This window comes from Danio rerio, chromosome 22, assembly GCF_049306965.1.
Source record: "Danio rerio strain Tuebingen ecotype United States chromosome 22, GRCz12tu, whole genome shotgun sequence".
Taxonomy (NCBI): Eukaryota; Metazoa; Chordata; class Actinopteri; order Cypriniformes; family Danionidae; genus Danio; species Danio rerio.
In genome coordinates, this window is record NC_133197.1 from 37,109,629 (window position 1) to 37,122,377 (window position 12,749).

Genomic DNA, 12,749 nt, shown 5'->3' on the forward strand with positions numbered 1-12,749 from the left:
GGATTAAACTCATGCACTGATGTTGCACTGTCCTCCTTTGTGCCTTTATTGTTGCATTTGCTGTCCTTAAAGACTGTACAACACCGTAAGAGCTAAGAACAGATGAATAAACACAAATAGAAAAGATGTAATGAATAATAGTTCACATAATAAGACAAAACAATAAACTTAGTGACAATATTATTAAGTATCTGCAAATATATGACTAATTTTACGATAAAATAGCAATTTAAATTATTAGCAAGCCAACAGATGCATCAAATTTTAGCAATATGTATAAAAAATGTCCTCATCTACCTTGTTCTCCCTTCCAACCAGGTGTTCAAACAATGAAGATGAACAGAACAAAAAACAAACTCAAATATGCATTAAATCTCTCCTAAATCAGTCCTTAAATGTAACATTAGCTCCGTGCATTTCTCTGTGCAAGCGATCGCTGTCTCCCTCGTGCTAGGCGCGCTTCTCCGATCTCCTTGCTTCCGTGATCTGCGCGCTCTCGCGCACCTGACCACTTCCGGCAAGCCGCGCGTCAAAATAAGGGTCTCTATAGGCTAAATAACTTAGTGCAAAGCGGAGTTCAAATAAATAACAAAAACACAACAACTTTTAAAGAAATAGAGAAGTAATTAAAAGCAGCATAAATAATTAACACTGAAACCTAACTTAAATGACTTGGGGTTATTTACACTCCCACCAATCATGAGTGATTATGAACTTTAACCTTTTAATCACGAATGATTTTAAATGAATTATAATTACTACTACTACTACTATAACCATTTAAGACTAGATGTAAACAACACTAAAACATATACTACTATGAACTGTTTACTCAAAGGATATGTCAGTATGTTCAGGCTGCCTCCATCAGCAGGACCAGCTTCTGCACTGGACGTTCCACCACAGATGGTTTATGTGGACGTTTGCCATCCTTCCCCAGATTTCTATCTCCGAACTGTATTTTCACTCTTCTCACCAATCCGTCCTTGTCAGTGACTGCCTCAATAATCCTTGCCAAGCGCCACTCATTCCTGGGCAGATCCACTGCCTTCTCCAAGACAATATCTCCTACTTGCATGTTCCTTCTTGGTGTATGCCAGCACTGTCTTGTTGTGATGTTAGACACATACTCCTTATGCCAACGTCCCCAGAATTGTTCTGCTAAGTATTGGACATGCCGCCATCTCTTACGGGCATACACATCTTCCCTGACAAATTTGCCAGGAGGTGGTAGGGCTTGAGTAGGTTTTAGAGTGAGGAGGTGATTAGGGGTTAGAGGTTCAGGGCTACTTGGGTCAGTTAGACTATCAACCGTGAGCGGACGACTGTTTACAATGGACATGGCCTCGTAAAAGAACGTTCGCAGAGAAGAGTCATCGAGCCTTCCAGATGACTGTGACAGGGTGGAGCGAAGAACACTTCTGACAGTTCTAATCTGTCTTTCCCAAACTCCGCCAGTGTGGCTTGAATGAGGTGCATTAAAAACAAAGTCACACTGTTTTTCCGCTAAGAATGTTACCAGACGGTTGGTGTCAATCTCCTCCATAGCTTTGGTGAGCTCATTCCTGGCTCCAATGAAATTACTGCCTTGATCACACCTTATTTGATGGACTGCTCCTCTGATAGCGATGAAACAACGCAGGCCATTGATAAAGGCATCTGTGGACATGTCATCCAGCATCTCAATATGGATGGCTCTGCAACAGAAACAGGTAAAAAGAAGTCCATACCTCTTGTTTGACTTGCGACCTTTGCAGGTGATGAATGGACCGAAAACATCCATCCCGCTGTATGTGAATGGAGGGGATGGCTCGATGCGCTCTGAGGGTAAGTTAGCCATTTTTTGCTCTTCCGTAGGTCCACGTAACTTGCGACATCTCACACATTGTCGTACAAAGGAAGCTACAGTCCTGTTAACTCCCGTAATCCAGAATCCTCTTGATCTGATTTCATTTATGGTCATTCCCTTTCCTTGATGAGCCATCTTCTCATGACAATCAGCAATCAGGAGTTTTGTAAGTTGGTGCTCCTTCGGAAGTATCACTGGATACTTGACAGCATTAGGGATAGATGCCTCACAAAGTCTCCCTCCCACCTTCAGCAATCCATCTTGGTCGACAAAGGTGTCAAGATTGTATAGTCTGTTGCTGCGAGGTAGTTGTTTGCCCTTACAGAGTAAAGTTATCTCCTCTGCATATGTCTGCTTCTGTAAGTCCTTGATTATGATACATTGTGCATCGTTCCGTTCCGCCAATGTACTGTGATTATGTGACTTGTCTTTCCTGACACGACGTATTAAACGTGCAACAGCTTGGATAGCTTTGGACCATGAGGACAACTTGGTGAGACGGTCTGACAAACATGAATACTGTACAGTTTGCGTGTTGAGTGACTGAACCTTCTTGACTTCAGGGTCGCCAATTGGAAGCTGCTTGCTGATTTCCATAGGTGGTGGTATTTGCTTTTCCCATAAAACTTTAGGTCCTCTAAACCAGTTGGAAGTGACAAGATTGTTAACACTTAGACCACGCGATGCGTAATCGGCTGGATTTTCATCTGAGCAAATGTACCGCCACTGTTGAGGAGTTGTGGTGCGGTGAATCCTTTGTACTCTATTTGCCACAAACGTGTGGAAACGGCGGGCTTCATTGTTTATGTAGCCTAACACCACTTGTGAGTCAGTCCAGAAAAACGTTTCTGCATCTGTCAGGTTCATTTCCTCCTTCAACATGTCATTCACTGCAACTGACACCACTGCGGCAGCCAATTCTAGCCGAGGAATTGTTGTGATCTTGAGTGGGGCCACTCTAGATTTTGCCATGAGCAACGAACAACTGATGTCACCTTGCTCGTTCTCGAGTCTGAGATATGAACACTGACCATATCCACTCATGCTGGCGTCTGAGAAGTGGTGAATCTCTCTCCTTATGATTCTCCCAAAGCCAGAAGGCACAATACAACGAGGCACTTCAATCTTTTCTAGATTAACTAGATCTGCCTTCCAGTGTTCCCATGCTGATTGTAGATCAGCGGGTAAGTTATCATCCCAACCCATACCACTTCGGCACATTTCTTGCAGAATGGTCTTTCCTTTGAGTACAAAGGGGGCAAGAAAGCCTAAGGGATCAAACAATGAGGCCACTATGGACAGTATCCCTCTACGAGTTGCTGGTTGGTCCTTAACAGTGATACGGAATTTGAAATTGTCTTGTTCCAGACTCCAGTATATGCCCAAAGCTCTTTCCAAAGGCTGATCAGTGAGAGCAAGATCGACAGCTGTAACATCTACCGCACACTCTGAGGGTGGTATTGTCTTCAAGACTTCCTTGTCATTAGACACAAACTTGTGAAGCCTTAAGCTTCCCAGTGCACAAAGCTGACGAGCTTCTTCAGCCAATTTGATGGCCTTCTCTGTGCTTTCAATGCTGGAAACTCCATCATCCATGTAGAAATCTTGCATAATAAATTGCGAGCCCAGAGGATACAGACGTTCACCTTCTCTTGCAAGATGCTTCAGCCCATAGTTAGCGCATCCAGGGGACGATGAGGCTCCAAACAAATGCACTGTCATGCGGAAGGTTTGAGGCTGTGAATTGAAATCTCCATTTCTCCACCATAGAAATCGTAAATAATCACGATCCGCATGGTCTACATGAAATTGGTGGAACATTTTCTCCACGTCACACATTAGGGCTACAGGGTACTGTCTGAACCTCAAAAGAATGCCAGTTAAGCTGTTCATCAGATCTGGGCCAGTTAGAAGATGGTCGTTCAAGCTAGTTCCCTTGTATCTGGCTGAACAGTCAAAAACTATACGCAATTTCCCTGGCTTTTTCGAGTGGTACACTCCGTGATGTGGTATGTACCATCTTTCTCCTTCTCGTCCTTCCTCAAACACCTGTTCTGCATTACCCTTCTCTATTACTTCCTCCATGAATGTTACATAATGCTCTCTGTACTCCTGATCCCTCATTAATCTCCTCTTCAAATGTTGAAGTCTTATGACAGCAAGAGGTTTGTTATCTGGAAGATATGGTCTTTTCCTGAATGGCAGGGGCATTTCCAGATGACTATCCTTGTTCAATCTGATATTCTCTTCCAGCTTTCTCAGAAACATGATGTCCTCCTGAGACGTCACTTTAGTGTGCCCTTCTGTATCCTTGAAATCAGATTCCAGCACTTTTATCACATCTGTGGGAGTTACTGCAGGTATTTCCTTGATAGACACTCTATGACACATGGCAGCACTGCTTTGGGGCTCAAAATGTGTTAAGGAAGGACCTATAATGCTCCATCCGAGGTCCGTGCGAACAGCATATGGTTCATTCTCCGTTCCAAGAATTACTTCTCGGGGCGCTAGCGCTCTGGAACAATTGTATCCTATCAATAGTCCAACCTCACAATTTTGAAGTGGGGGAATTTTGTCTGCTAGAGTGGCTAGATGTTTCCAATGACTTGCAGTCTCCATTGTAGGGATGTGTGCGCGATCCACAGGAATGCATTCTTTGGTGTATGCAGGGGGTAGATCTATAATCAGTGAGGAATTGAAACCTCTAACTCGAAGACCAGAAATCCTTTCACTTGACATCAAGGAGTCCTTTCCAACCAAAGTAGTGAGTTTAAGCGTCACGGGACAGGAGTCGACTTTAAGACTTTTGCATACTGCACATTCAATAAAGACTGAATCGCTTTGTGTGTCTAACAGAGCATAGACGAGCTTCTCAGAAACTGGGTCTTTATGTGTGGACAACCACACTGGCACAATCATAGAGGTGTTAACAGGCGTGCATCCAGATTCTACACTCAATGACATGGTCGCAACTCCTTCATGGACATTTTCTGGGCTCTGAGCAGAAGAAGACCTCACCTTTCTATTGAAGCTGTCATCATGTAGGCAGGTAGGGTGTCTTCCCTTACAGGTGTTGCAGCAATGTCGGGAGCGGCAGTCCTTGGCACTGTGACCCAGCCTCAAACATCCATAGCACAATCTTGTATCCTTTACGAACTGTCTACGTTCTTCAAGAGACCTTGCAGAGAATTTAGAACACTCATGAATTTGATGTTCACCATTTTGACAGAACAGACATGGCTTATTGACCTTTCCAGTGGGCTTAGAATTATCATGCTGTGTGACAGTCTTTGTATGGAAGACATTAGCTTTAGGTTTACTGACCTTGAAATAAATTTTCTCTTTGTTAGGTTCTGAAACATGAAGGGCATGAAAGGATGTGACTGGATTACAGGCAACTTCAGCTTCAACAGACATGAAATGGGCGAATTCTTGAAAAGTTGGAAAATCTTGAGTTTCACTCAACGTTTGTGTGGTTTGACGATTCCAGCGGGCAGCCGCCCAATCAGGGAGTTTGCTTACAAGTTTCCTATTCTCTTCGCAATCATTCAATATTTCCAGTCCCTTTACATGTGGCATTGCATCCTTACATGAGTTCAAGAAATCAGAGAAATTTCGAAGTCCTACCGAGTCCTTGGATTGAATTTTGGGCCAGCATGCAAGTTTCTCTCTGAATGCTCGTTGTATGATGAATGGCTGTCCGTAGCGATCTAGAAGCCTCTTCCACGCGTCCTTGTAAGCCTCCTCATCATTTCTGTAAAAGATACCATCTAGCACTTTCAAAGCAGGCCCAGTAACGTACTTCTTCAGGTAGTATAACTTGTCTCCTGAAGAGATATGTCTTTTATCAATGAGTGATTGAAATGAAGCCTTCCACTCTATGAAGTGAATGGGGTCACCACTGAAAACTGTGGGCTCTGGCATAGGAAGTCTGTTTAGTGTTATGCTATCTTGGACAGCCTGCGCTAATTGAGACACATCAGCGTTGGGATTCTGTGATAAAATGTTAGGCGTTGGATTAACGGAGGATAAGTATACTGGTTTATGCGTGGGAGGGCTTACAGGCTGCTGCAGCCCTTCATCTTGATTAACAGTGTCAACAGTTTCTTCCTTGTCATACACCTCCAGTCTTGCTCTAGCTGCTCTTACCTCCTTCATCGCTTGGAGCCTTTCAAACTCGCCTTTTTGAGCCTCAAGTTCTTTTCTTTGCTTCTCTTCTAGAAGTCGTAATTTTTCTCTTTGCTCCCTTTCTTCTATTACAGTAGCATATTCTGCTTCCTTAGCTGCTAGCTCTGCTGCTGCTTCTATGCGTTTAGCCATTAGTATAGAATTCAGAGAGGGTTGACTTATAGGTGTACTGGATTTGGAGCTGATGCGTGAAACAGTAGAACCATAAACAGAGCGAGCGTAGTCTCGTTCAAGCAGCTCACGTAAATGCCCCTTTACGGTTTCATTGTCAAAGCCTCCATCTACCCCTGAGATCCTCTCATATGCAATTTTTACTATATCCTTTGTAACAGCATCACAAGCATCAATTTTCCTTCTCATATCAGTGGGTGGAGTTACATTACTTCTAACCCTTATGTATGCATTCATCACACTGTCCTTTTCCTTTTCCAATGAGTCTATGAGTGATGCTAATTCACTCTCAGAAATGTCTAATTTCAACTGACTTCTTGCTTTCCGAGCCTCAGCCTTCCATTTTTCATATGCATGCATAAGCTTTCTTTCTGCTTTATGAGACTCCTCCCTTTGATATGCAAGCATCCTGTCTGTCTGAGTTCGTTCACGGGTAGAGCGACGTACATTTGTGTCTAATTCTTCAGATTGAACTTCTATTTCTTCATCAACTTCTTTGTTTTGAACATTATCAATTTGTTCGTTTACTTTTGCAGGAGTGCACAAATTGGAACCGTGATCCGTCATCATTTACATCAGCAAATAATGTCAGTGGGTGCAAGCTCTTACTGTAACAGCCCGGTTGGAGAAATAAAAGGATTAAACTCATGCACTGATGTTGCACTGTCCTCCTTTGTGCCTTTATTGTTGCATTTGCTGTCCTTAAAGACTGTACAACACCGTAAGAGCTAAGAACAGATGAATAAACACAAATAGAAAAGATGTAATGAATAATAGTTCACATAATAAGACAAAACAATAAACTTAGTGACAATATTATTAAGTATCTGCAAATATATGACTAATTTTACGATAAAATAGCAATTTAAATTATTAGCAAGCCAACAGATGCATCAAATTTTAGCAATATGTATAAAAAATGTCCTCATCTACCTTGTTCTCCCTTCCAACCAGGTGTTCAAACAATGAAGATGAACAGAACAAAAAACAAACTCAAATATGCATTAAATCTCTCCTAAATCAGTCCTTAAATGTAACATTAGCTCCGTGCATTTCTCTGTGCAAGCGATCGCTGTCTCCCTCGTGCTAGGCGCGCTTCTCCGATCTCCTTGCTTCCGTGATCTGCGCGCTCTCGCGCACCTGACCACTTCCGGCAAGCCGCGCGTCAAAATAAGGGTCTCTATAGGCTAAATAACTTAGTGCAAAGCGGAGTTCAAATAAATAACAAAAACACAACAACTTTTAAAGAAATAGAGAAGTAATTAAAAGCAGCATAAATAATTAACACTGAAACCTAACTTAAATGACTTGGGGTTATTTACAGTTTAAGACTCTTTTGAACACCTCGATTAATTGGATCAGCTGTGTTTGATTAGGGTTGGAGTAAGACTGTGCAGAGCTTTGGCCGTCCAGGAATTAAGTTTGAGATGCTTGGTTTAGATAAGGGGTGTCCAAACTGGGTCCTGGAGGGACGGTGTCCTGCCGATTTTTAGCTTCATCCTTACAGGTGTGTTAAGGCAAGTTGTTTTTAGAAAGCCTAGTTAGAGCTTGATTAGCTAGTCCAGGTGTGTCTGATTAGGGTTGGAACTAAACTTTGGATCGAATTTGGACACTCCTGGCTTAGATGGTCTTGAGTAATCCTGATATGATTGTTACTTTAGGGTAGAGCTGCACAATTAATCGTTAAAAGATGGCGTTCTCGATTCGACCCCCTAGACGATCTTAATCCAGCATTTCTACGATTCTGTCAATCATATTTTCAAGTTCAGGAGAGAAGAAAAGGCGGCTGCACGAGTCTTTTCATTGTTTCACACACGTTGCTCAGTGACATTGACACCTCCAAATGATGTTGAATGAGTCGCATAATGTATTTATAAGGTATAATTCACCTAAAAATGTCATTTTTGTTTTCATATAATGATGTTTTCGTGGCCGGGAAATCACACGTGACTTGAGCTGCTGACCGTGAGCTGTTATCACAGAGAGGGCGCACGTGCGCGCTCTACTTAATAATAGACGTGCGCGTGCGTCTACTTTAGTGAACAGAACCTGCATATGTTGCGAGTAACAGGTAATAAAGTTGTAAATAATATTCAGTTTGTGGCACAGAGGGATCGTTTGGGTGCCGCGCGCAAAGTATGAACAAGAACTTAGCAGTCAAAATGAAAGCGAAAGTGTGCCCTTCATTTAAATGATCAAATCACATTTTAGAGTTATGACTACGACAAGCATTTGACATGTTTTTTCTTTCATAGCAAACTCACTATTGTGCCTTAAATAAAGGTTTTCAATGTCAGTATAACTACTCTAGCCTATATATTGTTGAATATAATCTGATAATAGCAAATGTCTGATTTTACCAGTGAATAAAATTGTCTAATATGACAGATTGCAAGCATATATCTCAAACACAATAATTCAACATCAGAATTATTATAAGTAGAATAGAATTATTTATAGAAACCAGTAGACCTACACATAATATTAATATTGATGTTGTGCCATATGTTTGTCTTTACCATACCTTTATTTTACATGTACAGAATCGTGAGAGAATCGTGATCTTTATTTTAAGCAAAAAAATCGCGATTCTCATTTTAGCCAGAATCGTGCAGCTCTACTTTAGGGTTGTGTTTTTTAGAAGATTTTTTTCTTGGTGGTCATTTGTTGTGTTCACAAATGTAGGTTATAAAATAGTTGGGAGAAAATACATGAAACTTAGAAATTTGGTACATGATCTGAAGATATTGATGACACGAGGCAACAAGTTGCATGGAATAAATGCATTTCTCTAGGAAGTTTTCAAGGGATCAGATGCCTAGAGGGTTTTGAGTGAGCCTGATTACAATGACCTTACTTTAGGGTTGTGTTTTTCTTGATGGACATTTGTTGGGTTCACGATTGTAGGTGTAGGTATTAGAGTAATGTTTTAAAAGTTTCAAAAAATAGTAGAAGTAAGTTGTCTAATCATCTTTCAAATATTCAGAAACAAGACCCAACAAATGGTGTGGACTAGACTATTTTTCTTTGCAGTGTTCACTTGAGCAGAAAGCATGTGCTTTAAAGCTACGTTGGTTGTAGGAATGTTAACAATTACTTGACGATCGATTAATTGTCAATAAGCTTTTAATCAATAGACCTTATTGATGACAGATTAACCATAGACATTTAAAAGATAAGTTTTGCTTTGAGTTGAGATGCACATGTCCACGACTTTAATAATAATAATAATAATTCCTTACATTTATATAGCGCTTTTCTGGGCACTCAAAGCACTTTACACAATGGGGGGGGAGTCTCCTCATTCACCACCAGTGTGCAGCATCCACCTGGATGACGCGACGGCAGCCATTTTGCGCCAGACCGCACACCACACACCAGCTGATTGGTGGAGAGGAGACAGTGATGAAGCCAATTGAATATGGGCATGGTTAGGAGGCCATGATGGACAGAGCCCAGTGGGCAGACTTTATACATTAGGCTGGATAATCAAGTGTGTGCAGTTCACGTGACCTTGTGGCATCACTCTCTTGACATTGCATATCTGCTGATGCACAAAACCCTGTTATGCTTGGATCTTGGTTATAGACCACGTTAATCCAGGTCAGGTAAATCAAAAAATAGGTCGCATGATATTTAAGGTGGGTCGGGCGTGGATTAAATCAATCCTTGGTAATGCAAACTTGAACTACTTTCTCTAAAATATTAAGGAGTTTCTGCGTGTTGTGTAGGAGTGTTGCTGCCGATGTTATTATAATTGTAATATTTAATAATATGATGATATTCAAAATTTCCCAGAGATGGGTTGCGGCTGGAAGGGCTTCCGCTGTGTAAAAACTTGCTGGATAAGCTGGTGGTTCATTCCGCTGTGGCGACCCCGGATTAATAAAGGAACTGAGCCAACAAGAAAATGAATGAATGAATGATATTCAAAATTTGTAGTCATACAGCTCTGAATAACTTGAAACACTACTAGTCTCTCCGTAGTTCTCCATAGTCGTCTTGCCAATATAAACACTGCCGTCACCCCCACATCTGCTTATGTGTAGAATAGTTGAAGAATGAAAAAGACGCGACTGACGAAAAAAATGTGAGCCGCATAAGACACTCGCGGCCATTAGTAAACCATTTAAAAATTGCCCCTCTCGACGCAAAATGTGCGTTCGTTGATCGGCTCCCTATGCAGGCAGACTTTAAAAATATATATATAATAATATAATTTAATCATTTAACTGCTACTGTTAATTGGATAAAATCGCACCCTTTCGGTTAACAGTTAATCGGTTATTTTGAGCATCCCTAGTTTCTGTATGTCAGAATACATTAAATATCACTCAAAACACTGAAAACTTAAATGCGTCTTAATAAATTTGATGTCATATAAATTTGATAACTTAACAAAAAAGTCGACCCCCCGCCCCATTGCCAATGCATAATTCGCACCCTGACAACAGACCCACATTTTTTATAGTTTACAAAAGATCTTGATGTATTTTGAAAGCTTAAGTTGGTTAACAAGAAAAGTTGTTACAGATCTCGTTAATCTAGCTGTTGGTTAGACGAGATATCTCTTATAAGACTGGTTGGTTGATGGATTAGTCTACTGTGTTGAGTATTTTGTAGCGCTAAATGCTAATTTTTCCAATTGAGATTAACTTTGAGTGGAAACTTTTTTTTTTTCCCCCCATTCCTGAGTTTCTTGACCTTTGCAGGTCTCGGTTTTCCAGAATATCATAGTATGTTTTAACGTCAAAAGAAGTCAAACCTACTTCCCAAAACCCCCCCTGAATCCCTGTTTCAACCCCCTTTTCCACATTTAAGAGCATTTACGTCACCCCGAGCAGGTCTTTGCGAAGGCAGCGCATATTATTCACAATCTCCAACTCTCATTGATAAGGATTAGATGCTGTCTGCATGTCCATATATAGTCTGGTTTTCCCAGTACACTTTCTTGGCTCATGGCTGATCACATTCCGTATAAGCTGCAGCTGTTTTCAGATTTGGATGACATATCCCCCCGCTTTTTTCCCTGCTGATTTAGGACATGTAGTGAGTAAGCATGCCGTATTAGAAAGCTACATTTCTTGAAGTAATTGCTTTTTAATAAAAAAAAGCTGATTACAAGCTCATTGGATGCTCCATGTTTTGAGAGTATCATGGGAATGCGGTTCATGTTTCCACGTCAGACCCTAAATTGACAATGTGTGGTTTTTTTTGTATTTTAATTGGGTTTATGGGGATTTTTGCTCATAAAGTTCTTTATCATTCCAAAGTTTGTCTGTTTGAACAGGCTTTAATTTATTTGGGTGATCTATAAAACATTTGCAGTGTACTCCACATGGATTATAATTTATTCTTTATTCTGTTATATTCACTCCATTAAACTGCTTTGATTTGGCTTGATGAAGGGACAGTTTTTGGCCCTTACACAAAAACTCCTGGGATTTTTGACACGAAGTTGATGCAACATCACAAACAGATGGTTTACTTAAAAACAAATGGTTTCTATATTAAAGATGTCAAAAGCTACTGCGATTTGGTACCAAATTGAAACACAATGGAAGTGCCTTTTTAAAGGACTATGACCCCCCACCACCACCACCACCTTCTCAGCAGGGTGTTTTCACACCTCTAGTTTGGAAAAGAGTCTACCATGTAAACAGCGATTTTTGATTACCTTAAAGGATCACGTGAGTTCTGAAATGCGGAGGTTGTTCATTCCGTTCGCCATGCGGTATCAAATTCCATTTAAACATCCTGAATGAAAATATGCTGAATGAGTATGAACTGCTGAACTGCAGCTAAAGTATAAAGATTAAAAATGAAACGCACGAAATTGCATGAAACTCTCGAGGAAACGCAGGATAGCCTGGTAATTTGACATTAATTGTTTTATACTGAAACTTTTCTTCTAAAAGCGCGTCCTGGTCTAATCCAAATTTCTTTGCACGTTAAACACACGCAGGGCCAGAGCAAGCTGAACTGACCCTCTAGGCAAACGGCAATCACCTTGCAGTCAACCCGAAAGTGACCAGTTCGCAGGTATTCCGAAATAAATCGCGAAAGTAAGGACCTTGAGGGAGGGGGTGGGTGTAGCGGATGAAAGTGAAGACCAGGGGATTCGCTCACTATTCTGCTGCGGTCGCCTCTATGCACCCACCGTCCCTGAACACACATCTGCCACAACAGGAAAGTAAAAAAAACTGCAACTGCGTTATTTTTTTAACCCATAGAATATTTTAAATTAATCACGTGCGATAACGCTCTAATTTTGACAGCCCTAATTTTTAAAAAAATGCTGAAAATAGAAAATAATAGAATGCACAACAAATGTATAAAATATATAAATGTATGGTAATAAATAAAGATTTAAATGAGTTTTTCAAACATTTTAGAGACAATGTCAGACAGATGGGCCTTTAAAAATTGATCCGAGAAAGAAGTGTGCCCCGAAGTGAAAAAGGTTGATAACCCCCCGGTATATGCAATACTTATACCGCAGAGAGATTTGCCATAAATGGGTAGAATTTTTATTTCAGTG

The 12,749-nt window shown here is 40.9% G+C and overlaps 2 protein-coding genes across 8 annotated transcripts in view; one reads left to right on the forward strand and one right to left on the reverse strand.

Annotated features, from left to right (window-relative positions):
* Nucleotides 1-12,749, forward strand: part of srfa (serum response factor a) — a 45,242-nt gene that overhangs the window by 12,504 nt on the left and 19,989 nt on the right.
* On the reverse strand, nt 18-7,314 carry LOC141380241 (uncharacterized). 6 transcript variants are annotated; one of them, XM_073937606.1, is made up of 4 exons: nt 7,142-7,314; nt 6,818-6,936; nt 5,174-5,603; nt 18-5,027 (listed from the first exon to the last, which is right to left on the reverse strand). In XM_073937606.1, exons 3-4 carry the CDS (start codon nt 5,218-5,220, stop codon nt 854-856), a joined length of 4,221 nt encoding a protein of 1,406 aa, XP_073793707.1. In that variant the 5' UTR covers nt 5,221-5,603; nt 6,818-6,936; nt 7,142-7,314; the 3' UTR covers nt 18-853. The 6 variants fall into 6 exon arrangements, 4 of the variants coding, with proteins under 4 accessions (XP_073793707.1, XP_073793705.1, XP_073793706.1 ...); XR_012397922.1 differs by having other exon boundaries at nt 18-92; nt 298-6,936; XM_073937604.1 differs by having other exon boundaries at nt 18-5,603.

What these genes read in the sequence shown, in the direction of transcription:
- LOC141380241 (XM_073937603.1), bottom strand. Translation starts at nt 6,778, where the DNA reads ATGATGACGGATCACGGTTCCAATTTGTGCACTCCTGCAAAAGTAAAC.